Source organism: Gymnodraco acuticeps, unplaced genomic scaffold (genome assembly GCF_902827175.1).
Source record: "Gymnodraco acuticeps unplaced genomic scaffold, fGymAcu1.1, whole genome shotgun sequence".
In the NCBI taxonomy this organism is placed as follows: domain Eukaryota; kingdom Metazoa; phylum Chordata; class Actinopteri; order Perciformes; family Bathydraconidae; genus Gymnodraco; species Gymnodraco acuticeps.
Window position 1 is genome coordinate 117,406 of NW_022990439.1, and position 18,161 is coordinate 135,566.

General features: G+C 40.9%; 1 protein-coding gene across 1 annotated transcript in view; it reads left to right on the forward strand.

Annotated features, from left to right (window-relative positions):
* Positions 1-18,157, forward strand: part of myo15aa (myosin XVAa) — a gene marked incomplete at its 3' end in the record, with an annotated part of 34,017 nt that extends 15,860 nt beyond the window's left edge. The window contains exons 26-50 of the mRNA XM_034225136.1: positions 565-649; positions 762-815; positions 920-1,005; positions 1,982-2,108; positions 2,911-3,006; positions 3,553-3,788; positions 4,377-4,567; positions 5,051-5,123; positions 5,660-5,851; positions 5,974-6,074; positions 6,333-6,427; positions 9,121-9,256; positions 11,156-11,220; positions 11,641-11,763; positions 11,921-11,975; positions 12,210-12,357; positions 12,596-12,689; positions 12,798-12,918; positions 13,206-13,321; positions 13,625-13,684; positions 14,107-14,182; positions 15,303-15,418; positions 15,698-15,816; positions 16,569-16,710; positions 18,077-18,157. Coding sequence (XP_034081027.1) covers positions 565-649; positions 762-815; positions 920-1,005; positions 1,982-2,108; positions 2,911-3,006; positions 3,553-3,788; positions 4,377-4,567; positions 5,051-5,123; positions 5,660-5,851; positions 5,974-6,074; positions 6,333-6,427; positions 9,121-9,256; positions 11,156-11,220; positions 11,641-11,763; positions 11,921-11,975; positions 12,210-12,357; positions 12,596-12,689; positions 12,798-12,918; positions 13,206-13,321; positions 13,625-13,684; positions 14,107-14,182; positions 15,303-15,418; positions 15,698-15,816; positions 16,569-16,710; positions 18,077-18,157 — 2,788 coding nt within the window. The remainder of the gene's footprint in view (positions 1-564; positions 650-761; positions 816-919; positions 1,006-1,981; positions 2,109-2,910; positions 3,007-3,552; positions 3,789-4,376; positions 4,568-5,050; positions 5,124-5,659; positions 5,852-5,973; positions 6,075-6,332; positions 6,428-9,120; positions 9,257-11,155; positions 11,221-11,640; positions 11,764-11,920; positions 11,976-12,209; positions 12,358-12,595; positions 12,690-12,797; positions 12,919-13,205; positions 13,322-13,624; positions 13,685-14,106; positions 14,183-15,302; positions 15,419-15,697; positions 15,817-16,568; positions 16,711-18,076) is intronic.
* Between the last annotated feature and the right edge of the window lie 4 nt (positions 18,158-18,161).

Here is an 18,161-nt window from a genome sequence, read left to right on the forward strand (position 1 = left end):
TGTTTGTCAAAAGCAACAAAGTAAAAAGCTTGATTTATCTGATGGATAAGCATTTATGTAAACTAATGTACTTACTTTTATCTAGATTGTATAACCTAGCAGTGAGGAAAACCAATGAAGGTTAACAACAATACACTTTTTTAATGGTAACACATGTTTGTAAAAATGATGGTACATTTTGAGAGACGATCATTCATTTAAACCAATGGTTGGCCACAAATGACCTAAAGTTTCTGTTTTCTTTTGGTCATATTGGATATCAAACAGACAAGCATGATGATAACTGCAAAATGAATGCATATCAATTGAGAAGGAAACGTTTTAATACAAACTATTGCCTCATATTAAAACTCACTGCATGTTATCCAAAAATCTAAATTGTTTTATAAAACTGAGCCAAATCCTGGCTTAAAAAACACATTTTAGCAGGGACTTCTGAAACAATTACTTGTAGCATGCCTACAACGTTTGTCCCGTGTATTTGTAGCAAGAGTTATCAAAATATGACATTAGGAGAACATTTGTTAACGTGGTGGTTCTCAAATTCTTAACTCTGCCTTCCAGGAAGCGCTATGTGAAAATGAGGCAGAGTCTGGTTCGGTTTCGCTCTCTCGTCCACATGTACGTCAACCGCAAGCAATACATCAAGGTACATAACTGAATCAGGCATATACTGTTAAAAACATTGCCCACTTTTGTGACAATTTAGTGCTTTAACTCTGTCTTACTCTTGTTTGACTTGTGTATGATTTCTGTTTCAGATGAAGTTTGAAGCCCAGAGGATAGCTGAGGAGGAGAGAAGGAGGAGAGAGATGGTAAAATGGACGTTTTGACAGGATAAATAGGGACTTCATCAGAAATGTATCTGTAAAAGTAGTATCTTCTTTTCCCACAAGACAGTAAAAAACAACTCTTTCAGGAGCTGACCAGGAGGGAGGTGGTGAACGTCACACACCTGGTGATCCCTGCAGAGCTGGGAGCGTTACTGCTGGCAGCCGGAGGTCTGTCAGTGTCCGTCATCTGTCTTCCTGTTTGAGAAGTGACATTAAAGTGCAAACACAGATTATTCATGAGCCCAATAGCTGAGCTCTCACTGAATGTGTCTCATCTCATCAGCACTAAAAGTGTCATCTCCAGGACTGACTTGAATATTCCTGACAGAGTGGTAGCAGTTGATAAATAAACCATGCATTTCAATTTTTCATAAAGATTGTCAACTTTATCCCTCAAATGTCGTGTCTATTGAGCTTCAGCAGTGGACATTTAAAGTATAACAGTATATCATGTTTATCTATGTTTATTAAAGTGTTCTTTAATTGTAATGCTGAATATATATGCTCCTGTGTTCTGTGCTCCTACAGTATACAGTAGGGCTGCTTGATATATCGTGTTGTGACGATAATCGCGATATGCGCGATATTCACATCAGGACGTGCGATTTAAAAAAAAAAAAAAGGACGTGCGATATTAAGGAGGCTAATTAACTCAAACACGTCATGTTACAATTATTTTACTGCTTGCTTCAAAAGGAAAACTCGCTCATGTCAGGGGTACTTGAGTGACAGCAAATCACAATCAAATCTCCAAAGCAACCGGACCCGGTGATTAAAGGTAAACACACTGAATAAAGTCGTTTCATGTGTTTCTCCAGGGCAGTTGGGCGCATGCTAACCGAGCTAGCTCAGCTTGCTGCTCTGATAACTTTAAGACTCAGACGTCCGTGACTAAAATCCTTCATCCGGTTAAATATAGTTAGACAAATACCAATTGTATAGCACTAAAGTTAAAGAAAGGATGGTTTGCGGACAAAAAAAACTGTCTTTTCTTCAATTTCTTTATTTTTTCATATCGCAATATATATTGCAGGGGGAATACATCGCAAAGTCAGTTTTTTCCAATATCGTGCAGCCCTAGTATACAGTATATCTTTCTATATTTGTAGCTGACTTGCAGTTTGTTGTTTCTCTCTGTTTCCAGTCAGGAGGGAGTTGCACTCAGACTGTCTGGCTCTTCTTCAAACTCCTCACATCCAGGAAGAAGCTCAACTCACCCTGCCTCTGGACATCAACAACTACCCGTTTTTCCGCTATGTGCAGATCTACTTTAGGGTGAGACACTGAGTGTAACAGTATACTCACAGTTGTTGGGGAATATTTTCCAAGGCCCATAACTTTGACCCAGTTGATGAGGTTCAAACTAACCTGACTGAGCACACGCACCTCGTAACCTTGGCTGCTGTGCTCTCAGTGTTCTGTCTCCCTGTTCCTGCCTGTTGGCGTCAGCTGATAGAGGGGTTATGATTCTATGTTCCTGCCTGTTGGAGTCAGCTGATAGAGGTGTTATGATTCTATGTTCCTGCCTGTTGGCATCAGCTGATAGAGGTGTTATGATTCTATGTTCCTGCCTGTTGGCATCAGCTGATAGAGGTGTTATGATTCTATGTTCCTGCCTGTTGGCGTCAGCTGCTAGAGGTGTTATGATTCTATGTTCCTACCTGTTGGCGTCAGCTGATAGAGGTGTTATGATTCTATGTTCCTACCTGTTGGCTTCAGCTGATAGAGGTGTTATGATTTTATCTTGTTATGCAGCATGTTGATGATGCTCTCGGAACTAGCTAAATACAGGGGTCTGGGGTAGAGTTCTTCAGAATTGACGAGGCAACTCTCCCGTGCAGTCAGATCGTGGCTGCTGTGACTTGTGATGTGAATTCTCCGGCGGAAGCTCCAAATAAACCATCAGTGTTTGACATCAAAGCTCCTGCTCTTCCCGTGTCTCTTTCCTGAGTCGGTGACTCCCACTGCATTGCTGCTGCACAGAAGTTTCCCTTACAACAGTCAGCGCTCAAGGATCAGATCACCATGCTGTAGATATACAGTAAATTCAAACATTGTGAATGTTGTGTTGCTGTAGGAACCAAAGTTTGGGATGTTGACGGCGCCTCTGGAGTCTCCACTGACCCGTGTGGAGGAGGACCTGAAAGGAGAGGCTCTGCAGCTCTTCATCATGGTACACTCCATTCTCTCATGAACACGGCACTTCACTGATTATACATTTTCACACATTCACACGGGCGTTGATCTTCTGGATAAACAATGTTTTTCAGACCAGCAACAAAAAGGAGGAAATAGAAACCATTTTAAAACCCACACTTGCCTTTCCCCATTTTCCTTGAGCATGACAGACCAACTAGTTAAAAGTCTTCTAAAAACGTTGTCACTTACCGTCTGGGGCCAATCAGGGAGGACAAATGAAGAAACACATTGTTTGTTCGTCACTTTCAAAAGTATGTTCCTAAGTCTGCATACAGGGGAGGTATTTAAACGTAACAAAATAGTCTTTTAAGCCTCAGACAGTCAAATGATAATGTGAATAACTAAGAAACAGTTCCTTGAGGCCAGGTCATTTGAAACTGTATTTTCATAGAATATCTCTCTTATCATTGCTTTACCCAATTTGACATTAAGGCAGAAATCCAGACACATTTAAAGAAATGCTACAACAATACACAATATTCTACGAGGCAGTTAGTTGTCATTGGTTTTTTTATTTCAGGTACTGCGATTCATGGGGGACCCTCACCTGAACGGGGCTCAGGAAAACATGTTTGGGAACTACATCATCCAGAGGAGCCTGTCGTCTCCAGGGTTACAGGACGAGATCCTGGCTCAGGTGGTGAACCAGGTGTGGAGGAACGTGAACTCTGAGAACGCCGAGCGAGGCTGGCTGCTGCTGCTGGCCGGCGTCTGCAGCTTCGCCCCCTCCGCCAGGATGGACAAATATCTACTCAAGTAAGACAGGACTTCTTGTGTTTAGAGGAATCATTGAAAAAATACGAACTTCTACGGGCAAATGGGAATGGGGTAGTAATGTAATACATGTAGAATGAAGAAAAACATTTACACAACAGAAAATAATAACTATATACTTTTAACGTTTATGTATAATTCTAGTGATTTTTTATCTGCATCATAATTTGTATGGATTTTTCCTTGGCTCATGTTAGACATTTTCTCCAAGTTTCATAAAAACCTTTGTTAGTTTTTCCATAATCCTGCTGACAAACAAACCAAAAAACAAAATATCGTCTTATTTGGAATCATATAACATGTATGCGAATCCATTTTGAAAGGCTAAATAAGTAGAGGCAGGTAGCACATCATTATATTAAAGGAAATATACTTTGAAATTTGACCTTTTTAAAAACCTTTACTTTAGTACTTCACTTTTATTTTTTCAAATATATAAATGTATCCAAATATTTTACTATACTAGAAGGTTAATTTTCTGTTAACAAAACATGAAAAAACGATGTTTTACGAGACATAAAAACTTACTTTCAATAAAGGCTGTGACCTCAGGTGACCTTTCCTCTGCAGGTTTGTTTCTGACCACGCCCCCGCTGGTTGCCAGGCGCTGCTGCAACACAGGCTAATTCAAGCCAATCAGAAGACACACCTAGGGTCTGGCTCCACCCCCGAGACTGCACGGACCTATCCGCTGTCGCTCCTGGAGTGGACGGCCAATAGGAAGAAGGCTAACATGGTGTTGCACGTGCACTGCTTTGACGGTGAGATTTTCCCCGCTTTTTTCTAACAAAATATCTCGCAGCTTCCTAGCGTAACATTCAAGGGACGATCAAGGGACAGAAACCACACAATATTCACAAAATGTTCCTCTTTAATTGTTATTTTACCATCAGTTGTTCAACAAATCTTTCGTTTATTTTAAAAATGGTCACATAGAAAACATTAGACTTCATATTAAATATCAAGTAAGCAGTTGTAAAGGAGCACACGGCTCAAATACAAGCGAGTGTGTGGCAGAGACTGCTGGCACTACTTTTATCGAGTGGGATCCATTACAGCCCCTGGTCATTGATAATTCATTGCCAGTAAGTATCAGGTGATGGAACTACTATACCGGGCTCTCGGGCCTCTAAATGGCTCAGTTTACTGTATTTTGCTTTGGTGCGACTCCAATCTGAGTGATTTAAAAAGCACAGTGGAAAGGGACAGTTAAATTAAGGTTTCTTTGTTTGTTTTCCCCACAGGCGCATCGTTCCTGTGTCCGGTCCATTCCTGGACGAGTGGGGAGGAATTAGCAGGGGACATTCTGCGCCACAGGTGCTGATATTTCATATTTAAAGTGGAAACAGACAACCTTTATTTCCCCTCTATCCACTAGTGTTTTCACTAGTTTCCACTTCCTTTGTGCTATAAATCAGGCCTTAGTTTTTCCACGAGATTGTACCTATCCTTGTTAAAGAAAATTCATTGTGAATCATTGTAATAATGACCAAAAAATTGTCTATTGTCACCTACTGTACAAGACACACAAAGTTAGGCTAATTAATGTAAGGCATTCATTTTCAGCTCTAGTTCTCCTTAGCTAGTTGTGCTATTTCCTTTTTTTAATTTCTACGTATATGAATAACCTTTTAAACCGTTCTGTATTTCTTTAATCTTCCTACTTGAACCTACAGTATATGTTAATCTTGTATTTGTACCACTTTAATGAGCATACCATTTCATTATATTCTTCATACTCTTCAATATATTCCTTTTACTGCAAAAAATACAAACTGTAGTGTTGTAAAATATGTGCATTATTTAAGTAGGTATAAGGGGGTATTTCAAAATACATGTTGGCTTTCTTCCAGAGGGGTGTCGGACTGGTGGAGGGGGAGTTCAGTCCTGATGAAGGAGCACGGCCAGTGGGTGGAGTTAGCGGGTCACGACTATGTGATGGACCTGATCTCAGACCTGGAGCTTCCTCCTGACTTCCCAAAGCAGAAGAGCTACTTCATCATCAGCAGCGACGACCCGGCCAGAGTCAGAGCCAACGCCAGCTTGTCAGTTCACAAACAAACACACACATGCATGTTTAAATAACTGAGATCTAGTTATTTACACTAACTATCTAATTTACCTCGTAAAAATGTACCTTTCCTTCCAATCTCTCCCCTCCTCTCAGTGCTCTGTTTGGCAGTGGCTTTGATTCTGATGAGGATCTTCCTCTCAGAAACAGCAGACCAGCCTACAGTCTGCCGGACTCTGACGGTTACCACAGCCACGGTACACACACACACACACACACACACACACACACACAATTATATCCCTCATACGTTATGCATGTATTACCAAGAATATATACAGGACTAGCAAGTCTTTATACATCTATTGGATTTGAAGACAAGGTCAGATTTACATTTTGTTATAGAACAAGTACATATAATTGCACCATATTTTATAATATAGTTAAGGTTTCTTGTAATTAAAAACGTACATGATGTGATGTGTTGAAAGCTGCTCTGCTGTGTGTCTGTTCAGTGGAGTCCGATGCGTTCAGTGACGGTCAGACTCAGAGAGGGATGGACCGGTACCTCGACAGTCTGTTCGACCCGGTGCTGTCAGACAGCAGCATAGTGAGTACTGGCCCTCTGCTTTGTAAATATATTAACACCTCTACCTTTAAAGTGGACCTATCATGCTATTTTTAGGCAATAGCATAGGTCTCAGATATATACAAAAATATAAAAACATGTCTATGAAGTGTTTTGCTCAAAATACCAAACAGATCACTCATTCTAGCCATGCCTCATATCCCTCTATTTCACTTCCTGATTCAAAAGTGCTGATTTGGGGTATAAAGCTTTAAAAAAAAGGAAATTGATAAATAAAAAGGAGGGTCTGAGCTCATGCGGGACCCGGCAGCTACTGTCTAAACTAAATACTGCCGTGATGAAACGCCATATCATGGATTATCAAGGATTCTCTCTGAAACAGTATGGAGCTCAAAGGCTTTCTCTCTTGCCGGTTATACCACAAGGTGAGTTCCTTTTTACTTCCTGCTTCTTCACACACATGCTCTCCAGTACAGGTTAGCTCTGAGTGTTAGCGATGCTAATGTAAACACCGACCATATTACGTCCAAAACAGTCGGGCATTGTTTCTGATAGCAACGTTTCTGATAGGGCCGTGGGTGTAAAGCCAGCCTACATTTACGATATTCCCCGAGTTCCCCGACACACCGGGGACACATATTTATGTTTAAAAGACATCAAAAAGTGCATTTTGCATGATAGGTCCCATTTAATATACAGAAATGCTGGGTTAATTTGTCTTCTTTTAAAATGTGTGATCTAATTAATAAAAGTGTGAACATGAAATACAAATAATCGCTCAGATATTAAGCTTTTATTTCTGCTGGCCTACTTCTTTATTTTCTACCTCTATCCACTTGAATATGTTAACATGTTTAATTGTTGAAGTTAAAGTGTCAGCCAGTAAAAAAAACACGAAAAATAATACTAATAATATTAGTGTTGAAACCATAAATTGCTTAATCAAATACACTGTGAAAATGCAGGTGATGGGGTTGTAATGACTTTTCTCAGTGATAAAACCCGAAAGTAAACTCCTTCCAGTTCCTTCGACAAGTATAAATAATTTTCGAATCATAAATCTATCGATTAGATTTATGTTTAAGAAAATTATTAAAAAATGTGGATATTATCCGGCAGAACAAAACGTGATCTGTCTCTTCAATGTGTGTCAACCACATTGTTTCGAGCTATTTTCCAAAATCCTATGGAGAAATTGCATTGCTTTTTGTCGAAGGAACTTCCGGGTTTTAGGATCACTGTGGCACTCTATTGGTTTGCATTGTTTTCACAGTTATCAAAACATGAAAACAGAACATTTCCATTTTGTGAGCCAGCAAGTTCACAACATCTGTTTGGGTCACTGGGTCTGGTTTCATCTGGTGTACATGTTTCACACTTTTGTGACATTCAATAGCCAGTCAATTGATACATTGGTCCAAAAGAACCAGATTAATGCATGAAGGAATTTCTCATTCGCTGCAGATAAGAAAGGTATAAAAGTGTCACGTCACGCTCCCACCTGATCTGCATTGTGAATGGAGGAGTGTTGATGGATGCAGGGAACATGTGATCCAAAGCTTCTGTATGAATGGAGCAGACAGCGGGGCTGATTAAGTTACTGAGGGACCTGCCATATAGGAACAGCAGGCAGAAGGTGTGCTGAGCTCTGTGGGGATTACTGCTCTGTTACCTGCTTCACTTTTGGTCTTTTTGTTAATACTAAAAACTGGAGGAAACAGGAAGAAATGCAGGTATGTTAAGGGTGTAAATTAAGTCACTTTATTGGATTAAAATGTAAAATAGTGGTAAAAAAGTGTCCTTGAGACCCATTTGTTTTCTAATGTATTTGGTTTTCAGTATCAGCTGTCAATCAGACGTGTGTGGTAACGTTTCTCTTGGATTTGCTTTTGATAAAGATTTAGCTTATGCCTGTGAGACTTTATTATTTGACTTCTCCTTCTCCAGCTGCTGCTTAAAATATTGAGTACTTCACAATTTGGATTTGTTGTGTTGAAATAGTGTTTAAAAATAAAATCTGAATCAGAAAACTTTATTTTTACCGTGGGAAATTGTGTTTTAAGACAGTTTGAGACATTGTTGAATTACATTAAAATCAAGATAAGCACATAATGTGTAGAAATATGCACATTGTACTACAATATATAACATGTTTATTGCAATGTATTCAGTGGTGTACTGGGATTATAAGGTATTAATACTGAATTTCACAGTTTAAGAGGGTTATGTTGCATTAAGACAATTTAACTTTGTCCTTTTTCTTGTGTTGATGAGTTTTTACCACTTTAACATTTGTGTTAACTTTGAAAAGGGTTCTATAAATAAAATGTATACTACTACTACTACTACTACTACTACTACTACTACTACTATTTTTGAGCTTCTCCTCCAGTATTTAGGGTACTTCCTGCGGAGTATTCAGTTCCTGGAGCTCTGAGTCTGAATCAACCAGTACAACACACACACACACACACACACACACACACACACACACACACACACACACACACACACACACACACACACACACACACACACACACACACACACACACACACACACACACACACACACACACATACACACACACACACACACACACACACACACACACACTCTCTCTCTCTCTCTCTCTCTCTCTCTCTCACACACACACACACACACACGTTTTCCATCTGCTGAATCGCTGTTACCTTTTCCTCTCTGTTATCCAGGACATGGAAAAGTCTGGACGTTTCTCAGCGAGGATGAAGGGAGGAGGAGGTGTCGGCATGACAGGAGGAGGAAGAGGAGAGGGGGAGACCCAACCAGCCCCCAGTCGGCCTTACCCACCAGGGATACACCCCGGAGGTAAACCACTCAAGTTAGTGTGTGTGTTTCCTGCTAGTTACATCTACTAGTTTTACAGTTAGTTTTGTGTCTCTCTTCAGTGTTTAAGTTGTTACAGACTGGGTCTTTGAATTTTTTATGATCCATTATTTTATTTCTCACCCTTCTTTTGTCCTGTAGCTGAAGCCTCTCTCACCACTGACATCAATAATTCATCTTGTTTGAAGTTGTTTTCTAAATCCTCGGCATTAGTCTCAAGTTCATGAGATAAACAGTTCCCTGATTAATGGAAACACTGCCAAGATTCAAATGTCTGTTTTCAACCTGCGTTTATACTCAATACACAATAAAAGAGACATCATATGAATCAAAATCTAAGAATAGACACAGATAAGGCCGTCCTTTAATGTGGTTTATTGTGGTGTATCAAACATTGTATTTGTTACTATAGTTATTCCCAGGTTGTTTGAGGCTCAGTGACACAGAACCGGTCCAGGTGTAAAGTTCACCAGTGTTAACCGTTAGTCGTTTAGCTGTAATGAGCAGTCTGACCTCATGGATAATGCAGAGACAGCCATTCACTGTAACCACAGATGACTCCTGTACTCGCTATAGGCCTCTGTCACTCTCAATCTCTCTCTCGCTACACACTCTTTATCAAACACACACACATGCTTTCATTCGATCACTTAATTCCTTTAGGCGTCTCGGTGCATGGCTGTGCACAATGTGATTGTTTTTACTCCTGATTTTCTGAGTTTGAAGTTGTGGTAGTACTGAGTAGTTAAATTATATTGTTGTATTGAAAACAGTAGGCATAAATTGTTAAAGACTTAATGTAATTCATCTAGATTACATTTTGTGTGCACGGGTACCTTAGACCTCAAAAGCAACGGAGGGGGCAGTGGGTGGGAGTTGGTAGGTATATTTTTAAAAAGTAAGAAAAATTGAATGACTCTTAATATCTTAATTGTATAGCATGAATAACATTTGTCCTTCACTAAAATGTATGTGTGTTTAACAGGTTATATTTAACAGGTACATTTCTGATGATCTTGTCTGAGCCTGTCTTCCCTTGATGAAATTAGCAATAGGGTCGGAAGAAACCCAAAGTTTATAAGCAGCACTTTTCCCTAACCCTTAACCTGTTCCCTGAACCTGTCGCTCCTCAAGCTGTGCCAGTGCTTCCAGTAGCCGGAGGAATGATGCCCCCCATCCCTGCCATGCCAATCCCCTCCCACCACCATCACCACGAACAACACCAACAACAACAACAACAGCAGCAGCAGCAGGAGCCTCCACAACAACCACCACCCCCACAACAACAACCATTCCACCAATACAACCGTCCCCAACACCCCTACGACCCACATACTTCCTCCACCATCCCTCCCGCCTCCCGTGTGGCCCCCACCCCCTCGCCCTCTCGCACTGCCCCCCCCCGCTGCTGAGTCAGATAATGTCGCCTCCCATTTCTCTGCCGCCCCCCCGGTGGTTCCAGGCCTACCTGTGATGGCAGGTTTGCCAGGTACAGCCCCTTGGGGTGCGTTCCAGCATGTTTGGCCTGAAGCGTGAGGGCGTGGTGGAGTTACAATTCAATTTGAAACAAGTTCCTCTGTGTGTTTTGATTGAAGTCAAACGTTGACTTTAATTAAGTGTTTTATGTCAACAGATTTCACATTACTGTATTAGGTGAGTTGAAAGGAATAATACAGTATTAAGTTGAACCTAATAATCGTTATTTAAACTTAATATTATTGCTTTCAACCATTGACATAATACATTTAAATAAAGTCAATGTTTCAGTTTTTTCTGTGTTGAATTGGAGTTTACTGGGTATTTTGGTATTTTGCTGTGAACTGTGTTTTCTACAGCCAAATCATCTTTACTAAAGGGTTTCGATTGTTCTTATTTCTCTAGGATCTGAGCACATGGTACTGACCCAACAGCAGCAGGCCATCATCAACCAGCAAGCTATCATTCTGGTTAGTCACTCTGCTTATTGTGATATTACTGTTGGTGTGTTTGGAAAATACATGGTAACACTTTGGGCTGTACCAAAAAGCGTCAACGTTAATTTCATATCTTTGATACCCACATTCTAAATCAAGATGTTGAACAGATTTTGTATTTTCTTTCTCAGTTTAAACCTGGTCTTTCTGCACAGTTGCAGATAAAGATGAAGCTATACTGATATTATCGGTATCTTACTCTCGACGATGACTGACTGGGAGTCACTTGGATCATTTTAACCGACAGCTGAAAACACGTTTTTTTAGATTAGCTATTTATCAGCGACATCCCCTTTTAACTGGTCTTTTAATCCTAATTCACTTAATTAATATAGGTGTTTTTATTTAGGTTTTTATTATAGTTATACAAGGTGTACTTTATGCGTGTTGCAGGCCCAGCAGATGACCATGCAGGCCATAGCGATCCAGCAGCAGATGTTGTCCGTCTTCCCCCCCGCTGCCCCGGCGCCTCAGTCCCCGCCCGCACAGCATCACATGACACAATACTCCAGTCCTGTGAGTATCCACATACTTCTGATTTGCCTGCATGCAATAATATTAAGTTTAAATATGTTTAACTTAATATTATTGCGTTCAACTTACCTACAGTTATGTGAAGTGTGTGTATACATTCTGTCCTGCACCAAAATATACAACATTTGTTTTCCTGCAGACCAGAGAGAGTGAGGAGTCGCCGTACAAGCCTGCTGCCGTTCAGCGCAAAACGAGTAAGTTCTACTAAGTTACTGAATGGAAAGTCGGTAGATTTGCTGTGTGGTTAATTCCATTATCACAGTGAAGCTTCAGGATGCCCCATGCTTTTTTTTGAAGAGGATTTTAATAGCTGAAGGCTCACACTGTTCTTTTACCTCTCTGCAATCTCATAAAATGCCCCCTGGAGAAGCTTTGACATAATTCTATGTTTCAGTAAGTACTCGATCTAATAGAAAGTGTTGTTCAAGGTCCGACCCGTGGCCCCCCTCCTGAGGACGTGGTACGATCCAGTGCCAGTAACACAGAGCGCATCGATCCCAGCCACAACATCAAAGACATTATCAAACAGCATCATCCCGCCGACACAACCACTTCTACTGGACCTGCTCCACAAAGGTAACACGCTCATCATTTTGTAACATACGTTTTTTAATGTAATAATAATATTAATAAAAGGGTTTTTTCCATCTACTGATTGGTGTGTGTGTGTGTGTGTGTGTGTGTGTGTGTGTGTGTGTGTGTGTGTGTGTGTGTGTGTGTGTGTGTGTGTGTGTGTGTGTGTGTGTGTGTGTGTGTGTGTGTGTGTGTGTGTGTGTGTGTGTGTGTGTGTGTGTGTGTGTGTGTGTGTGTGTAGGAAAGGTGATGGAAAGGTGTTTGGGAAGAAGTCAGACCCACATGATGAAGCTATGGAAATCCTTAAAGATCAGATGGCTAACCCCCCACAACCGGTACCCCAACTCAACTCACACACACACACACACACACACACACACACACACACACACACACACACACACCACATTCTAATGGAATCTTACAATAATTTCAATCCTCAGACTCAAAGGAAGCCTCAATCCTCCCTACGTAAAGAAGATGGAGGAGTTAAGGTTACCAAGACGACCAAGTCTCGCCCCGCTGGGCCAACCAGCTCCAACTTAAGCCCCGCCCCCCCTCCAGGTACACATTTTACACACTAATGTGACACGACGCACAGTACTAGACAGCAGAATGGCAGAAAGTTCTTCGCAGCTTTCACACCTGCATGTGAATCGACCCAATGGGAAGTCAAACGTTTTTAAAAGTGTGTTTGTGTGTGTGTGTGTGTGTGTGTGTGTGTGTGTGTGTGTGTGTGTGTGTGTGTGTGTGTGTGTGTGTGTGTGTGTGTGTGTGTGTGTGTGTGTGTGTGTGTGTGTGTGTGTGTGTGTGTGTGTGTGTTGTGTGTGTGTGTGTGCTTGTGTTTCCAGTTTCTAGAGAGTTGCCAATAGAGCAGGAGATCATTCAGACTCAACTCCACAGTAGGACCAGTGATGAATATTACACCTACTCCAACGTCCCCTGGAAACTCTACATGAGGAAAGAGGTGTGTTTCTTCATTGTATGTTAAGCGGTTATTTAAGCAGGGTCTGATTTATGATCACAAACTATCACAAGGAACATTATTTAAGATGGCCCTGAAATATAACCTTACAGCAAATGTAAGGAAACAAAGACTGTCAAAATAAGTATACGTTTTTGAAGATCTTGTTGTAGTGAATATCAATGTATTATGTCTGCCACTCCAGAATCAGTCAGTGGTGCCAGACAGTAGAATTTGAATATTCAATTTCCCCTTGTACAATGTCATGAAATGTAAAATATTTTTGTTATTTTTGTCTGTTTACAGGTTTTCTATCCTAAAGAGACATTCAACAGCCCGCTGATTCTTGACCTGCTCTTCAGACAGGTTGATCTATGTATTCCTTATTAGTTATTTACTTGTTTCTACATTTATTGTGCATTAAGTTCATTTATCATTTTGTGTTTAAAAAAGTCAGGTTTAGTTTTGAATGTTAGGTGCAGTGAGGAAAGCTGTTTTGAAGCCCTGATGCTTAGTCGTCTATAAGGCCTATTTATTAGGATATCTTCATTACCATCCAGCCACAGAGGTCTATTCTTTCTACATTATAGAGGAATTATTTTGTATCCTGGATAGCTCAGACAGTAGCGCATATATAAAAGTCTAAAACTAATGGTTTTTATATAGATCATTTGTGAACGAATACATCAAATCGACATTTAGGCACTTTATATTTTAGTAAACTAATCACCGCAGGGAAACATCATTAAAACATGTTTTTCCACTTCATTTCTAAATGTGTTCTGCAGGTTGTACACGACACTTTCTCTGAGGCCTGCATCCGTATCAGCCAGGAGGAGAGGCAGAAGATGAAAGCTCTATTTGGTATGAAATACACAAAAAGCTTAAAGGTGCCATGTCATGGCCATTTCCACTGATCATAATTCCATTGTTGAGGTCGACTAGAATAGATTTATATTGTGCAATTTTCCAAACTCACATTGGTTTCTCACAGCATCTCTGTATAGTATGTGTATTCACTCTCTTTCTAACACGGCTTGTTGGAGCTCCTGCCCCCCCCCCCCCCCCCCCTGTGAGCCCAGTGGCCGTCTGCGACACAGCGAGACACAGCGAGACACAGCGAGAGACAGCGAGACACAGCGAGACACAGCGAGAGACAGCGAGAGTAAGCGAGACACAGCGAGAGACAGCGAGACACAGCGAGACACAGCGAGACACAGCGAGACACAGCGAGACACAGCGAGAGTAAGCGAGACACAGCGAGAGACAGCGAGACACAGCGAGACACAGCGAGACACAGCGAAACCATCCAGCACACACACACACACACACACACACACACACACACACACACACACACACACACACACACACACACACACACACACACACACACCCTGACTGGGAGTTTGTGTGTGTGCTCAGTCACACACCGACTCACAGCCTCGCCGTCTCAGGGAGGAGAAATCGGCGGAGCTGCAGCTGAGAAAAGATTGAGTGTGTGTGTGTGTGTGTGTGTGTGTGTGTGTGTGTGTGTGTGTGTGTGTGTGTGTGTGTGTGTGTGTGTGTGTGTGTGTGTGTGTGTGTGTGTGTGTGTGTGTGTGTGTGTGAGGAAGTCCGCGGATTGGTCAATTTGGACCAATCCACGGAGGGGTCGTCGTTACGTCACTTGGTTCCCGGAAGAAAAAAATGGAAAAAGAGAAATGTCCAACGAGGCGTTCTGGGGCAGCACAGACAGGTCTTTTCTGTGTTAGAGTTTTACTCGCTACAGGGTGTACTTTGAGGGTTCGTGACTCTGCAGACCGTTTACATGCAGAAAAAGCTACAGAACACACAAGGGGACGGGTAATAACCAGAAAAGCATGACATGGGACCTTTAATGACACTTCTCATCCGTTCTCGTTATTTATAGTATACAGACACAACACACATACAGATAACATACAGTACATGAACTTAAAACCCGTCTTTGTGTGTCTGACAGCTGAAAACAAGGTGGATCAAGTGTCAGGAACACATGATGAGACCGTGAAGAAGAAAGTTGTCACCGTGGCCAGGGACTCATGGGAGATTTACTTCTCCCGCCTCTTCCCAGCCTCTGTGAGTTCTTGTTTCCTCTTGGAAAATATGATGAACCCAAAAGCATTACTTACAACATCCTCTGCTACATTTAGCTCATTGTACATGTATGTTTGTTTTGACTTCATCTGCATTACTTGCACATTGGTCTTACAGGATAGTTTTGCACCATTGTAATTATATATTTACTATGTGTGCAAGTACTCAGGTTTTTTCTGTGTGTGTGTGTGTTTGTGTGTGTGTGTGTGTGTGTGTGTGTATGTGTGTCTGTATTTGTGTGTGTGTCTGTGTGTTTTCCAGGGCAGTGTGGGGACAGGAGTGCAGGTGCTGTCTGTGTCTCATAAAGGCATCAAGCTTCTGAAGATGGTGAGGAATAGCTCTTCTGCTCCAGACTACTTCAGAGTGCTGAGGCCTTACAGGTGAGCCTCATTCCACGACCAAACACATGGACAGAGTGTGTGTGTGTGTGTGTGTGTGTGTGTGTGTGTGTGTGTGTGTGTGTGTGTGTGTGTGTGTGTGTGTGTGTGTGTGTGTGTGTGATAGAGGTGAGAATCTTTACTCAACTTACCGTTTAATTCAATAACAATTCAACTGTCAACGTTTCGATTGAACATTGACACTTGTTGGATAGCATACTCAATGTTCTATATTTCTGCACATAGCTGCTTTTTTGTAAATCAATTCAGGCAGTCTGATAAATCTGACTTTTTTTTTTAACATGCTTTCAAAAACTAGTAATTATAATATAAAAAGCTGCATCTTGTAAATACCAGTATCAATGTGAACTTTAAACTACAAAAAAAAAGCTTTTCTCAAAGCAGCCTTTAGACATTTTAAACTGCATGAATGAATTAGCCTAACTGTTCCTTATCCACTGCTGTTCTAATCTGCCTCGGTTTAAGTCACTGCTTCCCCTGACAGAACACCACAGTAGAATCTGCATGTATTTAGTTTTAGCGTAACACTGTTGAAACAGGGAATCTAATATTGGTAGCAAGAGAACAAAGTTAGTTGAGTGTGATTTTGCTCTCCTTAAAGTCAAATAAAACAACAGGAAAAATCATTGACCTTTTTTATCTGTCTGTGTTAAGAGATTTGACCCCATGCCCTATCCTCATTCACTTTAACTTTATGTCAACTTCCTGGTTTTTACATATCACTTCCTGTGCAGCTACTCGGACATCCTGTTTGTGTCGATACCGTCCAAGAACATGCTGGAGTTCAACCTGAGCAACGAGAAGCTCATCCTGTTCTCGGCCAAAGCCCCGCAGGTCAAACACATGATCGACTACTTCCTCACGGAGCTTAAGAAGGTTAGAGGGTGTGTGTGTGTGTGTGTGTGTGTGTGTGTGTGTGTGTGTTTTTTGTAGGTTTGCTGGAGGTAGTCTTTTGGTGTTTGATGTATACAGTCTAGAACACATCTTATACACTCTAAATGTTGTTTTTGGTCATCATGCATATGCTCTTCTGTAAGTCCACTTTTCAACAGTATACAACATAGTTTTATATTTTTGTTAATTACACCATTTCACTTTGAGATACGTTGGGGAAATCACAAAAGAGGTAGAGGAAATTATGGTAAAAATCAAAGCAGCTTTTTATTTTCTATGTAGGCAAGGCAAGTTTATTTATATAGCACTTTTCAACACAAGGCAATTCAAAGTGCTTTACAAAAAATGAAAGACATTCAGAAAATGGCATTTAAAATCAGTCATTAAAAAGAAAAGCTAATAAAATAAACATTAAAAGAAAAAGTACATGGATAAAAGTTACAGTGCAGTTTAAGATGTGAATAGTTCAATTAAAAGCAGCGACAAAAAGAAAAGTCTTCAGCCTGGATTTAAAAGTAGTCAGAGTTGCAGCGGACCTGCAGGTTTCTGGGAGCTTGTTCCAGATGTTTGGAGCAGGTACTGCTATGTACAATTCCACAACACTGTATCCTACATTTCCCAGCTCAATAACATCTTCTGTCACACTCTCCCTGTCTCATGTTTGTCACACATCTGAAACCAAATAATACTTCTATCAAGAGGCTCCATTTGACCTCAGAAAACAATCAACATCTGTTTGGACAGGCTCAGTAGGCCTGATGTGTAAAATTGGTGGAGTGACCCTTTAATATATTTCTGGTGTTTTATCACATTGTACTTACGAGCTTAAGTTGTGTCTGCGTTTAAATTCATATGCAAGCATCACTGTTTTAGTTTGTTTGGCTTTAGCATAACATACAGTTCTCTTGATCTCCCATTCACTGAGAGAAACTGAAACGCTGGCTCTAATTAAATGTATTATGCCAACAAATGTCACATAACTGCGTTAAGTTATTAATAATATTAAGTTTAAATATTAGGTTCAACTTAATATTATTTCGTTTACCCAGTAATGTGAAATCTGTTGACATAATACATTGAATCAAAGTCAACGGTTCAGTTTCTCTCAGTGCTCTTCAGTAAGTTACTCACAAATGAACTACACATAGTTACACCAGCAATCACATATAAGCAATACATTATTTAGAAATGTGTTTTTTGGCTTAAACCTTCTTCTGCGGACCACTTGAGATTTTGCAGCATGTCTGTGTCAACATGTCCCGTCTGTGTCAACATGTCCCGTCTGTGTCAACATGTCCCGTCTGTGTCAACATGTCCCGTCTGTGTCAACATGTCCCGTCTGTGTCAGGACTCGGAGTACGTGGTGGCGGTGAGGAACTACATCACGGAGGACAGGACTCTGCTCAGATTCCACAAAGGAGACATCATCAGAG